At 42.5% G+C, this 19598-nt stretch overlaps 3 protein-coding genes across 4 annotated transcripts in view; 2 read left to right on the top strand and 1 right to left on the bottom strand.

Moving 5' to 3' along the window:
* The window catches only part of kdm2ab (lysine (K)-specific demethylase 2Ab), a gene marked incomplete at its 5' end in the record, with an annotated part of 11062 nt that extends 5064 nt beyond the window's left edge, over nt 1–5998 (top strand). The window contains 9 exon segments of the mRNA XM_035669351.1: nt 120–247; nt 393–479; nt 653–877; nt 1186–1215; nt 1556–2619; nt 3338–3501; nt 3675–3821; nt 4007–4222; nt 4337–5998. Coding sequence (XP_035525244.1) covers nt 120–247; nt 393–479; nt 653–877; nt 1186–1215; nt 1556–2619; nt 3338–3501; nt 3675–3821; nt 4007–4222; nt 4337–4518 — 2243 coding nt within the window.
* A 217-nt stretch (nt 5999–6215) lies between these two features.
* Nucleotides 6216–14016, top strand: ankrd13d (ankyrin repeat domain 13 family, member D). Of its 2 annotated transcripts, none has more exons than XM_035669353.1 (16): nt 6216–7162; nt 7286–7421; nt 7507–7631; nt 7943–7988; nt 8711–8854; nt 8987–9176; nt 9330–9396; nt 9885–9966; nt 10239–10300; nt 10392–10522; nt 10623–10780; nt 10906–11019; nt 11325–11497; nt 11838–11917; nt 12383–12616; nt 13441–14016. In XM_035669353.1, the coding sequence occupies exons 1-16, from the start codon at nt 7079–7081 to the stop codon at nt 13502–13504; spliced, it is 1890 nt and encodes a 629-aa protein (XP_035525246.1). In that variant the 5' UTR covers nt 6216–7078; the 3' UTR covers nt 13505–14016. The 2 variants fall into 2 exon arrangements, with proteins under 2 accessions (XP_035525246.1, XP_035525245.1); XM_035669352.1 differs by having other exon boundaries at nt 9885–9972.
* Nucleotides 14017–15223: 1207 nt separating this feature from the next.
* LOC118333623 (signal-transducing adaptor protein 1-like) lies at nt 15224–19545 on the bottom strand. Its single transcript, XM_035669350.1, has 10 exons — nt 19055–19545; nt 18793–18864; nt 18402–18518; nt 18257–18313; nt 17532–17731; nt 17151–17282; nt 16741–16810; nt 16412–16514; nt 16142–16324; nt 15224–16037 (listed from the first exon to the last, which is right to left on the bottom strand). Exons 1-10 carry the CDS (start codon nt 19154–19156, stop codon nt 15883–15885), a joined length of 1191 nt encoding a protein of 396 aa, XP_035525243.1. The 5' UTR covers nt 19157–19545; the 3' UTR covers nt 15224–15882.
* Between the last annotated feature and the right edge of the window lie 53 nt (nt 19546–19598).

Raw genomic sequence — 19598 nt, 5'->3', positions numbered from 1 at the left:
TATATATATATATTAGTGTATACTTGGAGAAATAATAAATATTATATTACTGATGTCAGACGCGATGTTATCGTAACAACAACTCCCAGAACTCTCTAACACTTATTTTTTCCTCTAGCCTGCCTTGCCGAACACTGCTCGATGTGCTATATGTGGAGAAGGGGAATCAGATGAATCAAATCCGAGCACTCACTCACTCATGGAGTGCTCTGTCTGCTCACAGATTGCCCATCGTCAGTGCATTAAGGTAATTTGCTTGAGACGCAGTGAAGGCTATAAATGCATGCATTACCCAAATATTGCATGGTTTGTTTTGCTGTGTACAAAGATGCACTTTGTTGGGTCAGAGATGGCATTTGCTGTTTCAGACTTTTAACTGATCTTTGTTTCAGGAACCCGGTGAGGGGAAGATCAATAAGGATTTGCCCAGCTGCTGGGAATGTCCCAAATGCTACCAAGGCAAAAGCTCAGCATCAGAGGTACCTCATACATATTTCACTCTCATTTGCTCTCTGTGTTTTCAGTTCATTCAATGTTTAGACAATTTTCCCCAACTTTTTCCAGCAACGTTTCCTTTTTCAGTAACTTCCACCAGTTGACGGTTGATCTTGATACTCAAATTAATGATGACACTCTTTGTGTCCCACACCAGTCTTCCAGTGATGAAGAAAGTGAAGAGTCAGAGGGCTCAACCTCCTTGCCACCGTCCAAACTTGCGTACCGGGAAGGCATCGGTGTAGGTGAAGGGGCGAAAAGGGGGAGACGTAGCAGACCCCCGTCCAGACCCACAGCACCACCACCTTCTCAGAAACTGCTACTGCAGCATCAGCAAAACCGCAAGAGAGCAAGTGCACTGGAGCACAGACTTAAAAAGAGGGTAAATGGGATATAATTGGATTTTAGAATTAATGATGATTTTAATGATCAAAAGCTAGTGACAAAGTAGTTTTTTCTCTTTTGCCACTGATTTTGATCTATTTAAGTCATTGAAGATCTTAAGAAATTTAAGCATTACCTAGATGAAACCTGCAGTCACCCTGAAACTGGTGTCACAGATGCCACAGATATGTTTGTTGGCACCTCATCAGACTTAAAATAGTAGATAAAAAATATGTGAGTGTGTTTTTTTTGTTTTCTCTATTTGACCTTTATCTCATTCCCAAATCCCTTTTCTGGTTGTTGCAGATAAAACTGGAGCGCAGCAAAATCCTAACGGTAACCATTTCACTTATTTTGGCAATGATTGTGTATTGCATTTCAATAATAATACAATGGATGTGCAAGTGTAGTATTATTCTAGGAGGTAGTTTCATTCAAATAATCAAATCTTAGTTTAAGATGCATTTCAGCCATGATTCTATTTTTATAAAATCCAGTTATTAAACATTAGTGTAGTTGAGGCAGTTGGGAAATGATGATTTTTGAAAAACCTTGTTGAGTGCCATATTTGAAGCTATTGTTAATAACAAACAATGCTGCTGAGAGCATGTTGTAACACTGGATTATTATGGTTTGCTCTCATTTGCCATCCTTTTTGCCCTTTACCTCCCAACAGAAACAATCTCTAGATCGTTCTCCCAGGCTGCTGAGCTCCAGGGTGCTGTCCCGGCTGCGCTCTCCCACCAGCAGATTATCTCAGGGCAGAGGCCGAAGCTCCACCTGGGCGAGTGGCTCCTCTTACCACAGCGCTCCAGGAGGGACGGGGTCCTTCCAGCAACAGCAGTCTTCCCTCGGTCTGGTACTTGAGTCCAAGGGAGAGCCCCGCAGAGGGAGGGGGAGAGGGGTGAGGCTGCGGGGAGGAGGAGCAGGAAGAGGAATCAGAAGTGGTAGAAGCCATGGAGAGTTGGAGGAGGAGGACGACGAGGAGGAGGAGGAGGACGAGGAGAGCGAGGACAGCAGCAGCAGCAGCAGCACAAACAGCAGCAGCAGCGACGAGGAAGAGGAGAGAGGGCAGAACAGTGGGAGGGGATTGGATAAAGAGAACCAGCCGCAGTCGAGACGAGGAGGACGCGCAGCCAAAGAAAGAGAAGAGGAAGGTAGTGAGGTGGCCAACCAAAACGGTGCAGAGGAGGATGACGTGGAGGAAATGGAGCAGGACAGTCAAATGGGGGGTAAAGATGGCTCATATCTTAAAGTGACACTCCAAAAACCAACCAGAGCTAAGCGGGACCCATCAGCAATTGTCCCCAAATTAGAGGCTGTTGCCCCTCCAACCGCCACTTCAGCAATACACAACCAGACCAGAGCCCTCGTCAGACCCCCCATTAGAAATCGCGGACCCTGTCCTGATCAACACTCCAATAGACACACACCACCACACACTCGCAGTGGACACACAGACACTCGTACCTCCCACCCAGAGAGGCCAGAGGCCTCTAAAAGAACAAAGCCGAGCAGGTCGGCTAAACTGAGCAATGGCGCCTCTTGTTCTTCAACCTCTGAGCTTGCTCATCTCCGCATCCCTCTGTCCGCCCTGCAGGAAGGAGGGAGCGAGGCAGACAGGGAGAATGGAGGAAGCGGGCCGGGCTGTGAGAGGGAGGTGTGGGTGTCCGTCTTTCGCTACTTAAGTCGAGCAGATCTCTGCGTCTGCATGGCTGTCTGCAAGAACTGGTACAAATGGTAAGACCTCTTAGCTGATCGATTGTTATTAGGGAACAAAGATCCTATCAAACCTTTAATCTTTCCTCACTCTCACTCACATCAGCTGTAGCTAATTAGTGCATAACGACTTAATAGAAAAGTTAGTGCGTTCTCTGGGTATGGGCTTTCTGCAGCTGTTGTCTGTATTCTGCCAAAAAATGTTTGAGTGGAAAGACACATCTGTCTGTAACACCACAGTACATGAGTGGTCAAACAGAGTGGCGAGTCTTCTCGGAATAATGATTTAGCTGGTCACCTCAATTTAAAAATCTCCCAAATTAAATGTAGGTTTTTATCATATCAATATTTTAATCTGACCAGCTTTACAGTTTTTATGGGGCCTTGTTTGAAGAGATGTTGAATGTGTCAGATACATTTAATCAACATTCATATATTATATTGTCGATACAAACAAGTTTTTCTGCCTCCTGCGTTAACAAAAGCTTTTAGTTGTTATTTTTATCTTTAGTTTGTTGCAAATGTTGAAAGGTAAAACTAATGAGATTCAAGAAGGGATTCAAAATCATTTTGATTTTATAATAAATGTGATAAAAGGCTATCAAACCCCAGTTTTGTATCTTTTTATTGCCAACTGAGCCGCATTTATCCTTGTACAGTAGTGTCAGTGTCATAACACTCACAAATGGATAACTAGATGAATGGATGTGAGTTTTCACGAGTGTGTTCTTGTTCATAGGTGTTTAGACAAGCGGCTTTGGGCACGGATCGACCTTAGCATCAAACGCACTGTTACTCCTCAGGCCCTAACAGGCATCATAAAGAGACAACCGGTCACACTCGACCTCTCTTGGACCAACATCTCTAAAAAGCAGCTGAACTGGCTTGTTGGCCGCCTGCCTGGTACGTAAACACACACACACAGTTTCTTTACGATATGGTCAATGTTATATATGGAAATAAATACAGCAAAAACAAAAGAATCACATAATTAAATACAGTTCCCAGGGTTTTCAAATGAATTCTGAATTAGTTGTGTTTGTGTATTGAACAAAAATCTTGTCTTGATTTTGTAGGGCTGAAGGATCTGATGCTGGCAGGTTGTTCCTGGTCATCTATTTCAGCTCTCTGCTCTTCTAGTTGCCCTCTCCTCCGTTCTCTGGACCTGCGGTATGCAGATGGGGTCAAAGACTCTCAAATCAGGGATCTAGTCACCCCTCCAGGTGAGGAAGGAGCAGCCTGAGAGGATACAGATTGATTACTAGAAGTGGTTAATGAGTTGTTATTTTTTCCAGTAATTAACTCTTATGTCTTGTTATTTTTCCCTACTTTATACCCCTTGCCATTCTTCATCAAACTCTTTTCTGCCCTTTTCCTCTTCCTCCCAAACAAAACCCCCGTGTTCCAGGCTGTGACAATCGCAGTCAGTTGCGGACCATGCAGTGTTTGCGACTAGCAGGCCTGGACATCAGTGACTCCACTCTGCGCCTAGTGATCCGCCACATGCCCCATTTAACAAAACTGGACCTCTCCCACTGCAACAGTCTCACCGACCACTCCATCAACCTGCTGACTGCAGTGGGCTCATCCACCCGAAACACGCTCACAGAACTCAACCTGACAGGTGAGAGATTGATGGGAATACCTTCTGCGTGAGGCACAAAGACCACGCACACACACGTTGCATTAACTTCATTTCACTAGTATTGACGTGTCTGTGTACCTGTTTGTTTCCCAGGCTGCAGTAAACTGACAGACGCGTGTCTAAAGTATCTCCGGCGCCTCTCTTGCATCTCACTGCTCGACCTGCGAAGCTGCAAAGGTGTCACCCGCAAGGGCTGCGAGGACTTCATTTCTGAGCTGTCCGTCAACACGCTCTACTGCCTATCAGATGAAAAACTGATCCAGAGGATATCCTAAGCACCCGCCTCCTCTGACTGCACAGGGGATTTGAGGTGCGAAGGCAAGAGAACAGATCCTGATGTGAATCTGTGTGACACAAGGGACACAGACAGGCAGGGAAGTTCACGTGCACCTGTATCACGTAAAAAAGGAGGGGTGGGGTCTAAACTGGGAGTGCTTTACTCACTTAAATGGTGTTGGTGAAAGGGGTTGTCACAGCTGGAACAATTTTTGTTTTCAACGTTATATACATTTTATTTCCAGTGTACCTAAAGAGAGACTCAGGAGCTTTTTTTTTTCTGTTGTTCTTTTGGGAATTAATGTTGTGTGGAAAAAGCAAAATGACTTTTTTTTTTTGAATTGCCAGGAGTGGGAGGATATGGGCAATTTATTAGCTGTATTAAACTACACATCCTTTGGATAAGCAAGTGCTCAGCCCTTCTTTGGACGGACGCCAGGCTTGACTCCCATCCTGCCGAGAGAGAGAGAGAGAGAGAGAGAGAGAGAGATAAGCAAAGACTTGTGAGTTTCATCCTTGGGGTATAACTGCATTGTTCTGTTTGGCTGATCCCCATTAAGTCTTATTTATCATCCGACTAATTTTAACTCATTTTTCAGCTCAGTTTGGCTGCTGCAAATAGATGGCTATTTTTTGTCAGATTCAAGAGAGCAAACGTTGTTTGATGACTTACGCTTTATGCACATCTATGCTTTGAGATTTTTTTTTTTTTTTTTTTTAAGACTACTAAAGGTGACGTATCTTTCACATTATGACTTATAAAGTGAGTGACTGGAATGGCCTGTGTTTACCAGACGTATGTTCAGCTCAATAAGGCACTTGGGGGCAACAGTAATCCAGTGGTGTACTTGATGGGTATACATGGACAGTGAGTGAGTGAGTGGGTGTAGGTGTGGAGGTATAAAAGGGTAAAAAAAAGACAGTGTGAGAAGGCAATCGACATGGCAACAAGACCTCACCCCAACAGTGGGCAGGTTGCATTAAGTGTACGGGGTCAGCCAAGGGTTAGGTGTCAGATAAATGGTGCATCTAAAAACAACTGTTAGACTTCAGGTGCTATTATTTCCAAACTCCTTTTATTTTGTTTTTGTACAGAGACATTTAGAGCAAAAATGTTAATATTCTAGATGAAACTTCTCCCTGCCCCCTCTTTGATAAACAGAATTTCATGACCTTGTCCAATTCAATGTAGAGAAATATGATTTTGTTTGGGAGGGGTTGCTCCTTTCTTTGTTCCCCTTAAAAGTGTAGTGGTTCTGTGTCACAGGTCTCCTCCCAGACCGCTCTCCTGGCCATAACCCTTCAAATGAATATAAGTATATATATATATATATATATATATACTTTTGTGTAAATGTGTTTTCCTCTTTTCGAGTATCAAAATGGGAATCCTGTAGCATTGTAATTATTTTCAGAAGCCTTTTTCACTTTATGTTATTTGTGTTATTTTTCAAGAAAAATAAAAAAATATCAACAATAGGTAACCCTCACATTCTTTCTTAAGGTGAAGTAAATGTTACACTAGTTTGCTGTGAGTAGCATTGTTTATTTATTATTATAATTAGAACTGTAAGCTGTATTTAAACAGGGAGGTATATTGAAAGCTCTCTTTTACAAGGATTTGCACAGTAGGATCAGATATCAGCTCTCCCCTGGCTCCACCCAGCTTCTCTCATAACCTGGAAATAAAGCGACGCCTAAATAAATAAATAAATAAATAAACAAACAAACAAACACCGCTGCTGCAGCTGTTAATGTAGTGACTTCATCTTCAGCAAAGACGCGTTTAGGTGTATCGATGGTGGTCCAGTTTAATGCTCGTTAGCCCGACAGGACTGAGTGTTAATCGGCAGCAGCTGCCACCAAACATCGTGTGAGATCGCCCCAACTCGACTGACCTGGATGTGAAACTGGAATAAAGGCCGACTCTCTTTATTTTGACAGACAAACACAACCCTGCGATATAAACAGCGGGTGGTTGCAGCAGCAGCAGCAGCGGGGGTAGCTAACGATAGCTAACTTTATCAGCCGGCGATATTTTATATTTATTATTTGTCCTCAGGAGCACATCCATCATGAAACAATGAACGGACTTAGGAGGGGCTTTTACCGCCGGCTAAATGAGTTGTCTTTGCATTGTGAGTAATGGAGTCAAGGTGCCAAGAGGAGCAGGAAACAATGTTGTTATTAGCCAGTTAGCTGACGTTAGCTCAGCTAGCTGTTAGTTAACTACATCAAATTAGTGGGCTGAGTTAGCCGAGCTAACTCAGCCCACTAATTTAAATAGGCACGCATACGATTAAAGCCTGTCTGCTGCCTAACTTCAGGTTTGTCACTCGGGTAGATTTTGCTCAGTGACAGGGTTTCTTCCCCTCCTTTTCCAGTGAGACTCTTCTTTCTTTCAGCGTTAACCATTTTTCTGCTGTTAACTGAGCTAACTAGCTGACGTTAGGAGCTGGTTGCTACAGTCCGCTGTGGTGTCACTGCAATCTGTTGGCTGCACAGCTCATATCGCAAACATAGCTTTACTACTATATAAGTGTCGAGCGGACGACAACCATGGCCCAAGAAGCGTTTCCTCTGCATTTCCTGGTCTGGAACAATCAGTATCTGGAGCTCGATCGAGAGCTGCAGAAGAATGAGGTGAGGAATGAGGTTTATTTAGCAGCTGGTGGATGGGTTTATTTATTTTTTATTACCAGATGCGTTGGTTAGCTCGCACTGCATTGCGCTGATGCTGCTTGTGCTGTGTTTTTGGTTCTGCAGCAGGATGTGGAGCGCGTAGATCCGAGGGGGCGCACCCCGCTGGAGCTGGCTGTGTGTCTGGGCCACCTGGAGTCAACCAGGGTGCTGCTCAGACACTCCTCAAACCCCACACACTGCAACACACAGGGCTGGACCAGTGAGTGCTCCGCTGTCGCTCCCAGTAAATCATAAAAAGGCACAAGAAGCAACCCACTGTCGTTAAATGTGAGTTTGTGTTTCAGTCTTGCAGGAGGCGGTGAGCACCGGGGACCCTGAGTTGGTTCAGCTGGTGCTTCAGTACAGAGACTTCAAGCGTGCCACTGAGAGACTGGCGGGCATCCCAGAGCTGCTCAGCAAACTAAGACAGGTAAAACTGCTTCACAGCCTATTGTTGTCTTTTTTGTTTGGGGGGGGGAGAAAAAACTTTAAGCCTCCAGGTATTAAACTCTACCTGTTGCCCGGAGCACCACACCCTGATCCTCAACCACACCTCAGAGCTTCTGCAAATATTTATGGAAAGAGTTTTAGACCGCTGTGTCAATGCATCTTTTTCATTACGGTACAATATGGTCCAAGCATGTTGCACGAGTATCCATCTGGATTCAATCAGGAGGCAGAAGGAGGGTGTAGATATTTTGTTTTTGTCCAAGTTAAAAAACTTTCCTTGGTCCCTTCCAGGCGCGGGACTTCTATGTGGAGATGAAGTGGGAGTTCACTAGTTGGGGTGAGTGTGTTTTCACAGAGGTCAGTTTCAGCACCACAGTAGTTGGACAGCTCCTCCCTGGCAGCAGCTGTCGCTCAGAAGACTTTAAAAGACAGGGCAGGTTAATTTAAACAAGTTTGATGTAAACCACCACAAATGGCCAATGGCGTGCAATATTAACAGGACTACTCTGTGATATAATGTGGTTTCCTGTGTTTGGGTTGTTTTGCCTTCTCTAATCTACAGAAGAGGCTCATAAAAACAGTTAATTACGTTGTGCAGCTTGAAATGTTATCATCTACCAGCATTTACAGTAACATCCCAATACATGACAGCCTCTTAATGTGTATTCTTTACAAAAACTAATAAATTAGAGCAGAACATTTTTAAAGGTCAGCCACTGCTACAAGACTGTAATGTCTACAATGTCACTATATACAAGCCCAGAGAGTTTATTAATAAAGCCGTATAGTACTGGAATTTAATCATTTCTCAAGTCATTTGTCGTTTGACCTTTTTCTGTCAAGTTTATGGCTGATGAATTAATCTATAATGAATATAAACATTGCGTGCAGCGCTATGTAACAAGCTAGATTTAGAAATTTCCCACAAAAACATTTAATCTTCCCATTTAAATCTTTTTTTTCTTTTCTCTGTCCTTCACTCCTTCCCCGTTTGGCTTCCTCATTCTCGTTCCCTCTTTGTGTTTTACTTCTAAAATGCCTCTTCAATCTTCCTCTCAGTGCCCTTGGTGTCGAAGGTGTGTCCCAGTGACGTCTACCGGGTGTGGAAGAGCGGCTCGTGCCTCCGTGTGGACACCACCCTCCTGGGCTTCGAACACATGACCTGGCTGAAAGGACGGCGCAGCTACATTTTCAAGGGCGGAGGTGTGTGTGTGTGCTCACATACTTTACATACACTCTCTAATAGGGACATTCCTGCGCCTCCTGTGGTTGGACCTTTTTTTAGTTTAGGTTGGTATGTCCTCCACCTTTCACTGGTGTACTCCTCTTCCTCAGATGACGGGGCCGTGGTGATGGAGGTGGACCATGAGAAGCAGGTGGTGTACACAGAGCCACTCGTGTTGTCTCCCCGCGACGCGCCCTCCCTCCTGGCAGCCATGCAGCCGTCACAGGAGAACACAGCCCAGAGACTCACGTCGCCCATCGTCTCCACGCACCTCAACACACGCAACATTGCCTTTGAACGGTAACAAGCACCTGCTGCATACAGATACATACAAACTAGAATCATTTAATCGAGATCACGCTTGATTTGTTTGTGTGTTTGTGAGTCATGTGTAGATGTTGCCTTCACCCTGCTTTATGGAGCGGCCTTTACTTGATCTCTTTGCTTGGTTAGGAACAAGTCGGGAATCTGGGGCTGGCGTTCCGAGAAGAGTGAGGTGGTCAGCGGCTACGAGGCCAAGGTATGTGACCGCTGAGCCAACCCAGTTCAACTGGTTCTTCAGAAGCTGAAACGTAGTTCAGACCATTTGGAAGTTCGTTCAATATTCTGTGATCTAATTATCTGCTAACAAGAGTTATCAAACAAACATGATTTAAAAGTTTTAAATCATTTTTTACACAAACAAAAATGTGTCTGTTGGGTGTTTTTGAACATAATTATTTACTTTATCCAGAATTGTCCTTTTTGATTTTGAATTTTGATTATTTTAATTTAAAGTTTGAGACGTTACAGACAAAACACAGTCACAGTATCCTGTTTGCTCTGTCGACGATACACTTTTAATCCTTACACTGAACCACAGTTTAACCTTCTTCTGTTTACACCAAATAAATGTTTTTGTAACCCAAACAAATGTGTTAACAGGAGCTTTACTCAAACAAAGTTTTTAAAAAAAAAGAAAAATGTGTGTTCAAGGGTGTCTTTCCTTTTGTGTTTTGTTGTGTTCAGGTTTACAGTGCCACCAATGTGGAGCTGGTGACTCGGTCGAGGACAGAGCATCTATCAGACCAGGATAAGTCGAGGAGCAAAGGTGAATGTACGCGCACATGCACGCACACGCACACGCACACACGCGCACACACACACACACACATATTGTGGAAAATGAGATAGAAGCTAAATACAATCGATCACTACGTAGTTCTTTTTGAATCACAGTAAGTTATGTTCCCCTCTGTGTATTATTATGTTATTTTTGCTCCAGATGTATCTCCTGCCTTACTTCCGGAGCAAAAAATAGAATAAATTTGCGGGGCAGACGAATGCTGACGATGATGAGCTCTCTATATTATTCCCACTCAGGCTCAAAGACTCCTCTGCAGTCGTTCCTGGGGATTGCTGAACAACACACAGCTCACAATGGGGTAAGAGTCTCCACAGTATCACATCCACCCACACCACCTACAGCTTTCTTTGATGAACACTGTCACTTATAACTCTCTGTATTTCTATCAGAGTAATGTGTCCCAGTGCGCCAGTCCTCACAACCCCACAGCCATCACAGCTGAGGAGTACTTCAACCCAGAGTTCAACCTGAACGGCCGGGACATTGGGCGCCCCATCGAGCTCACCAGCAAAGTCCAGAAGTATGGCATCAATCAAAAGTTCCCCACTTTATAGACCAATTCGTTCAAAACTAGGGTTCTACATCTTTTTTTTGTCTTGTCTTTCTTGCGTCCTCTCCAGGTTTAAAGCGACACTGTGGTTGAGTGAGAGTCACCCGTTGTCCCTGGCTGAACAGGTGACACCCATTATCGACCTCATGGCCATCTCCAACGCCCACTTTGCCAAGCTGCGTGACTTCATCACCCTGCGCCTGCCGCCTGGCTTCCCTGTCAAGATAGGTAGCTAGATGGATGTCTTCATTCATGCCTTCATGATTCTTGCAATATGTTCTCATATTCCCACTGGAGCTACAGGAATGATCAGCCATGTGTGGCTTTCAAACACTCACTGTCTTGTCTTTCAGAGATTCCCCTGTTTCACGTGTTGAACGCCAGAGTGACGTTCAGTAACCTGTGTGGCTGCGACGAGCCGGTCAGCTCTGTGACGGTTCACAAACCAGAGAGCTCCGAGGAAGCTGGTAACTACTGACTCACTCATTCACAGTAGCTATGAACTCTATTAAAGGAGAAAAAAACCTGATACATTTCAGTGACAGAGAATTCAAATATCAGCTGCTTCTGAAACTCAGGTTTTTATAGTAGAGCAAGAGTGAGTAAGTTATCTATCCCAGTGCAGAATATTGGAATTATAATATGGTTTTATAATTAGTTGTTTTGGTTTGAGAGTGAAGGGATGTTGTAACTTTCTGAAAATATAAGGCAGGTATAGTTGTTTCCAAAACACAGGATTACATTTTTTTCACGTTATACCCTTTACTTGTAGGTCAGTCTTTCAGTCCCTTCAACTGTGAGGTGGACCCCTCAGTGTTTGAACCCCCGGCAGACTACACCACCCTCGGTCCAGGCCGCAGCGAGCCAATGAGGGACGAGGATGACAACCTGCTGCAGTTTGCCATCCAGCAGAGCCTGCTGGACGCCGGCACAGAGAGTGACCAGGTCAGAGCTACGTGTCCTCTTCTGCATTGTATTTCCTCTTAAGTTTAGTGGTTACTTGCATTCTGACTAAACTAGTAAAACAGATGAATTTCACTCTTTCTTTTGGACACATTGCAGTGGCCCAGGTGACATGTCAGAACAAAATATCAAAATATGTCTGTGTGACTTTACCTGGACAGTTTGTCCCTGACAGAAAATGCTATAATTGGTTCTTGCTTTTCTTCTTTATCCCTGAACATTTTTAGAATTTGTGCCACAATTCCTCTTTTCAAAACTAACTGAAGCTGGTTTTGTTCTCGTGCATCTAAAGCCAGTTGTAACACTTAGGTGTGGTTTTTAGGTGACTATCTGGGAGGCCCTGACCAACAGCCGCCCGGTGCCCCCGAGTCCACTGTACGAGGAGGACTCTCAGCTGGAGAGGTGAGCTGGCCCTTCAGACTTTACCTCTCCTGTTTCTGATTATTTTAAGTCTCTACATTTTGTACTTTATGAACAAAACAAAAATAAATGTAGCAGCGCTTGAGGCTGCCATCCAGTGAGCTTAGCTTATCTTTGCATGGCCTTTAGCAGAAAAAAAGGTGTCTTTCAGGGTTAATTCTAAATCAGATCATTTGTATTGTTACTGTTAAACATGAGGTTTAACTAATTATGCCTGTTCATAATTCTTTCTTATTAAGGGAAACCTTGGCTTCTGAAGTAATTTAATTAAACATCTCTAAATAGAGTTCAGTGATTAGCTTTTCCTCTCCGCCTTCTCATGGGAACAGCAACTCCCAGTCATCCTGTAATGAAGCCCAGCAGTGAAACTCACCCGTTAAGATACTGTTCTTTGTTTCATAATATTTAAATGTAAGTCTTAACAAGCTTATTTTGTTATTTTCCCAGGGCAATCCAGGAGTCCCTGTCCATCTCGCTGGCCAGCAGAGAGGGAGAAGACACGTCCGACCCCAGCCAGCCCTCCTCTGTCTCCCCGCTGGACCCCACCGCCAATTCCCCGCTCTCTTACAGTGCAGTGACCGATCCGCGGCTGTCGGGACACTTTGGTGTGGCGTCGAGTTTCGACGAGCAACTGCGTATCGCCATGGAGCTGTCGTGCCGGGAGCAGGAGGAGATAGACAGGTGAGGCGGGAGGAAAACAAAGAGGAGGCTATCTGACGTACATTAGCTTACCTGAGACAAAACCTGCATGCTCATCAGCACGCTGGTTTGAGTGACCCAGAAAGTGTTTTTTTTTAGTGGACCGCGTCCGTGAGCTTTTACAAAACTTGCCGGCTTCTTCCCAGCTGTTACAGTTCAGTTGAAATGAAAACATGGCAATCAACCAAATTGGAGTCAGAGGAGTCAACAGTTACTTAGTTGTCGTCTGTTCCGTGTTGCTAGTTGTGCTCATTCATACACAATAAAGGTTGTGTAGTTTTGTGGGATTTGCGGTGTGTGGCAGTCCGTCTTGACTGACTAATTATCTGCTACTCGAGGCAAATAGTCACATTCAGTTGTGAAGTTTTGGAAACTTGAAAAATACGTTTGAAGTCCCTTCAACTATCAGAGACAGTTTTGCCCTAGACCAATGTGGAGAACTCTGCCCCAAATCTACTCCCTTTCCTGGAAATAAATACTAACATGAACCAATTTAATCTGTTCTAATGTATCTGTTTATTAAAGCCTATCTTCATTGATCATTCATTGATGCTACCATGCAGCTATCATAGCTAAATACTAACGTCTGACATTAAAGTGCCCTTATTACAGTAATATAAACCATTTCCACAAATGTTACATACTTTGTAGAGCAATTTTCAAAAGATCTAAGAAATAGGAAATAATATCACCAGAAAATTATTAGAAACATGCAGTTGTGGGAAAATAGTATAGAAGTAATAATTTCACATTCACAGGGCTGTCATTGTTCTGATTTGCTTTATTTCTTTTTTTTTTGTCGGTAGGCAGCAGAAGGAGGAAGAGGATGAGCTGGAGAGGATCCTGCAGCTGTCACTCACCGAGAAGTAATGTCACTACAACAATGGAGCAGTGTTCTTCATTGGGGAGCAATCCTCTTAATTTATTCAGTTTTGTTTTTATTTTTTAAATGCTGAAATGTTAAGTTATTAAAGATATTTTATTTGTCTTTCTCACACGAAGGCTGCTACAACAGAGTGTAAATGACCAGAATATAAGAAGTGTGAGTGTAACAGGTGGGAGGGATGAGTAAGAAGAGGTGGAAAGAGGTAGTCTGAAACACTACAGTGAAGGAGGAGACAAAAGGGAGTCTTTGTTTTTTTTTTTTAATTGAATATTTTTCACAGTGTTGCTGTCTTTTATTGAGTGATGAACGATCCTTAAAATTTAAACCTATAACATGATCCATGATAATGATGATAAATATGAAAATACAATCTTAATGGAATAACTTAGAATTATTAAAAACATTTAAAATAAAACTAAAAACATGATTATAACATTTGAAACGTTTATGTTGGCGTACTCCTATGTGTGAAAAATAAAGAATAATGATCATCCTGGATGATAGTTACGTTTTCTATTAAATGCTTTTGAACAAAGGAACAAACATAAGACTGCCATGTATGTATAGATTTGTACTTTGCAGTTTGATCATTCTTTTGTATCAAAAATGGACAAAGATTTTGATTTGTAAAATAATTAGCTTGTGCAGTTTCACTTTTTAAACCACAATTTATGAGCAAAAACCGAAAGCACCTGAGCATCTGAGACAATAAACATCGATTTAACGGTGTTATCTCAAGAAAATGAGCTTTCTTATCTCGAGATGAGATACTTAACCCGTTATCACAAGAAAACAAAAGCTTGTTTCCTTATTGCTTCTAATGTTTATCAGAGATCAATAGTCATGTATTATAGATGTAGCATTGGTTCTACATAATGGACAATGCGTTGAGGGAAGATGAGCAATTTGCCACTAAAATGAGCTAGCAACTATGAAAAATGCATAAAGAGAACCTGGACATTTGCAGGGATCTTTGAGCTCATTTAATAAATCTTTTGTCACTATGACATCACATTATCAGGAAATTACCAGTAATAGCTTAAATGAACTCTTTTCAGTTCAGGTATGAATCCTCTCCCAACAGTCATCAGTGATCGTGAGTCAGATGTGATTAATGAACCAGACACTCATTTACAAGTTCTCTATAATCATCCTGTGATCCTGAGAAAATAAGTCATTACTCATCTGGAGAAATCGGCCTTTGAGATAAATTAACTTGAGATAACGGCTATTTGAAAGCGTCACTTGGGTGGATTTTGGATGATTGTTTTTCAATACCGCCATAGACTCATCGATGAGAAAATACTCATTAGTTCCAGACCAAGTTGAAATTGTATTTAAAACCTGTGTCATAAAGTTGTATCAAAGAGCTCTTCAGCATTTATTTCTTCATTTAGACACAAACTTTTTTTACATTTGTATGATTAAACTTAAGCTTAATGCAGTGATTTGTAAACAACCTCTCATGAAGAAGATAATAATATATCCATAATAATATTCTGTGTTAAAGGGCCAGTTTGGAGGGTTTAGTGGCATCTAGTGGTAAAGTTGCTGATTGCAACCATTTGAAACCCTGTGACTCGACCAAGTGCAAAGGAAGACCTACGGTGTTTGTCCATTCTGGGCTACTGTAGAAACATGGCAGTTCAACATGGCAGACTCCATAGAGGAAGACCCGCTCCCTCTGTAGATAAAAATGGCTCATTCTAAGGTAACGAAAATACAACGATTCTTATATTCGGGTGATTATAAACTAATGAAAACATCATCAGGGTCAAATGTTTATATTGTCCAGAGTGTTGGTCTGACCAAACATAATGCAATGACTTTCCCACCAGCCTCTGCCGATATTGTGTTTAGGGCAAGTTTAAACCCACCGTGACGTCACCGCCGTTTTGAAGCCTCTAGTTTGGCGTCTTGGTTACGGGTACGGGTTTACCTCCACTTCTCTTCCTAATTATGCAGCCTCACAGAGCTGCTAGACTCTTAGTTTTGTTATTTCACATTCAACATGTAGCAAGCTGTACCGAACTGTGCAACTTGTCAACATAAACACAGGCAGTTTCAAGCACATTTTTGATATACATATAAATATTCAGAATTTTGTTTTTCCAGCAAAATAGTTAAAGCCTAATTTTCAGTTTGAGAGTCCTATTTTAAGAAACTGAAAACTTGTCCCATTTAAATTTAACTGGCACACATTTTTAAACTTTGGAGTGCATTTGTGAAAGATTTCCAATAAAGGTGGAGGAATGTTGTCACATCCACAGAGGAGCATGCAATCTCTCAGCTAATGTTTAAGTTGAAAGTTAAACATTAACAGACCCGTGACGTTCTTGTGAAGCCAACAAGAATATGTGCCTCACTCTGCAGTCTTTGTGGCCCACTGTGCTGCGCTTGAGTGGGATTTTTTATTGCTTTGATTCTCATAGGTGGTGGCTTCCTCCTCGTCAGCTGCAGAGTAGATGATTTCCCTCCGTAATTTTAAAACTTCACGAAGCTCTCCGTCGAACTGTCCTAGTTAAGACAAAAACATACAAATGTCACTCTTTTTAGTTCGACTTTAATCGCTCATACGGACCAGTCCAAAGCAGCTCTGATAACACCACATTCATTCTCACCTAGCTTTAGTTGGTGATCATCAGGAGCGTCAGGAACCACATATTCACTCTCCTCTGGCTTGGTTGGAGGGGGCAGGAGCTCGTCTTTGGTTTTTGACCGCAGCATCGGTGCCACTTGTGCCTTGGGTACCATTTTAGGTGTAGGTGAGGTGATGCTGATGCACTTTGGAGCAGGTGATGCGTCTGTTGAACACACACACGAACATTGTTAAAGAGTTGTGTGCTTGCACTTGTCACTGAGACTATTTCTAAAAGCAGTGTTCCTCTCACCGATGCTAGTGTCGTAGGGCTGGGACAACATGTAGGGATGAAGACGGTACTCTGTCTTTTCAATGAAGTATTTAAGTACATCGTTCAAGGAGGACACCGTCACCTACAGAGGTGAGGACGCAGGGAGAAAAGCAAAGAGAAAGACTTGGTTTAATAATGTTTAATGATGATTTAGATGATTTCTATTGGCATATGTTGAGGTTTCTTATAGTGTGCCAATTGAACACTGCACACCCTACTATGTTAGTGATCAAGGTATCCAACCTACAATAAAAATAACTTAAATCTGTATAATTTACTTATTCAGATTTTCTTTCAATGGGACTTACTGCTGTGTCCAGTTCAATGATGAACCCAGTGTTTATGGAGGTCACTCTGTAGTTCTTCATGACAGGCCCACTGAAACACAAGCAAGAGGAGGATTATTTGCTTACTGCTGACTGGACATGGGAACTATGAATAAAAGTTTATATAAAAATACTGGAATGACAAAAACAAATCCACATGTTCATCCCTTTATAAACCAAAGCACCTCATGGTTAGTGATTGTCATGATAATCATTATTTCTTGGTGGACTCACAAGAGCATAATATACAACACAGCACTCATGTGAAAGATAAACTATAAAACCAAAGGTTCATTTTTATGTGATAAATGACTGATATCAAAAGTATCCTGTCAGGCGAAGAAAGAAAATCTGATATTTACTACTACGACGGTTGAGCTGGATTGTCAGACCTGGGCATCAGTTGTCTGAGTGTCAGGGCGTAGTTGTTGGCCAGGGTGGACGGGCGGAGGATCATGCTTCCATACTCAGGATTTGCTTCCAACATCCGCTCGGCCTCCTGCCGATTCACATTGAAGAAACACCTGAAGGGATCAAAGCAAAAAAAATAAAATACTTCCTCATTGCCTGTGAAGGTAATAAAGGTGCAAGTATGCTGTTTCAGAGGGGGGCAGAGTAGGAGGCGCACACAATGTGTTGCTTTAGGATAGCAGGATGGACTTCACTGTTATCAGTGACCCGATAACAACTTAATATTGCTGAATTGGATGTTAGGAAGACAGAAATAGCAGGAAGTGCTTCAGGAAGATTTCTGGAGACAGAAAGTAACTTACGCAGGAACATCAGGGTGGACTTTGGGCGGTGCAGGGGAGGGTGAGGCTGAGGGTGAGGCTGAGGGTGAGGCTAGGAAAGACGGTCGGGGTGGGAGTGGTGGCAGTGGCGCGGGGGGATTTCTTCTCTTCTCCTGAGCCAGAAACTCCTTCAGCTGCAATAGCTGGCCAGGCAGCAGCTGCATCTTATTGGGAATCTCTTTCTACAGGGGAAACAGAGCTCAGTGTCAGCACTTTTTTACTCATTGTTACCAATGCCACCAATTTTACACGTGTGTATGGTCTATGTGACATGTGACATCCAATTTGAGTTTAGGTGTAGCATTTAAAACACTAAATGAAATTGTAACCACACAATGAAAATAAAGGCAACTATTTTCAGTTTGCACATATCCCTGTTTCCTTGTTTGTAACCTTACCGTCTTTACCATTTTCCATATCTGTCTTAAGGGGAGTTTGGCCCAATAGAAACATCACGAGCCAAATCTTTGCTTAATTATTAACCAGGTTTCCCATTGTTTGTTTTATTTGTTCCCTTGCGTGTCAAATAGGGCTTGGGTTTGAGCTCAGACATTAAGGGTCTGTTATTGTTTCTTTTTTTTGCTGAGCAATATTCAGTACGATAATCTGTGCTGAGGGTCTATTGGACCGACTCCAATAACCATCAAAGTGTGTCAGTAAACCTATATATACGTGTGTTTGTGTGTGTGTGTGTTTGCTTTACTAACTTTGATAACAGTCAGGATGTAACCCTTCCACTCCTCTGCTGTGTCAGGATTGTCCAGCTGTACAGTCACACAAACATGTTGGTTATGTGATGATGACAAAAAAAAGAGAAGAGAGAAAAATCTGTCAGGTTTCACCACCACACACCTTTAGCTGCACATCGTCTGTGTGCAGCGTGAGATTGAAGATAGTTGCCGCCTTCCTCTGATTTGGAGAATCTAACTCCATGGACTTCAGCTGCTCCAGGTCCAGCTTCTCTGTATACTGAACAAACAAATAAATAAATTAGTATTATTACTTATTATCAGACAAATTCTTGATCAGTACATCATGTATTCATTTATCCAAAGGTTGACCTTTATGTCTCTTTCACCTGTTTTCTTATAACCTTTCAACAGTGCTGCCTTTGTTTAAAAGACTTTAGATTGTACACACATTCTAAGGGAAACAAATATTAAATTCACTGTTTAAATAATCATGTAAAAGGTTTGCTGTTACTAAGAAAACTTAAGGTGAAGGAGCAAATTAAACTGCTTACCGTATCCTGTGTGTCATCCTCGTACAGAAAGAGTGTGGCTCCCCGCAGCTCTCCGTAGTATTTCTTAAAATCCTGAAAATCATAACTGTCACTTTGAATGTCTGCTCTTGACACAGCTTTCACATTCACATACGTAATGTCATTTAATACAGTCTCAAAGCCTTATACTGAAATGTCAAACAGCATTTATTACACATTTAGTCCCTTCTTTTTATGTTACATAGACACATTTACAGTCTATCTTTTCCGACTTTGTCCTCACCTTCTCTTTGCTGTATTTCTTCAGCAGGTCTCCAGAGTAATAGAGAGGCAGAGCTGTGATAGTCTCCCTCCTCTTGTAGACGACTCTGGGGTGCAAAGACATCTTCCAACACTCGGTCAAATCTGTGTGTTTCTTCTGGCCTGGTTTGGTTCAGCTTTGGTTCACTTCACTTCTGTTTGTCCAGCAGTGAATTCATTGACGTTGAATAAACAGTCCAGCTGGGTCCTGAGAAGGTTTTGTTCCTTGTTGTTTCTTCGCCGGCTCTGAAAGCACTAATAAATTCTCCTCGAGTCTTCCCTGATATGATTATTGATCTATAAACCTGCACTGATAAGATATTCTCCCCCCTTTTCCTTCAGTCGAGTGCTGCTTCGACTCTGAGAATGAGGAAGCGCTGCAGTGATTTATAAAGTAGGAAGTAGTTAGCACAAAATATCCCAAATAAAAGTTCACTTTTGTACTTTGAACCTGGGCACAAAGATTTATATCCCACACACACAAGCAATGAAGCATGCAAACACGTATCCACACACACACACACACA

This window comes from Morone saxatilis, unplaced genomic scaffold (genome assembly GCF_004916995.1).
Source record: "Morone saxatilis isolate NCDOM2014 unplaced genomic scaffold, NCSU_SB_2.0 Contig22, whole genome shotgun sequence".
In the NCBI taxonomy this organism is placed as follows: domain Eukaryota; kingdom Metazoa; phylum Chordata; class Actinopteri; family Moronidae; genus Morone; species Morone saxatilis.
This window is presented reverse-complemented; position numbering and strand designations above follow the sequence as displayed.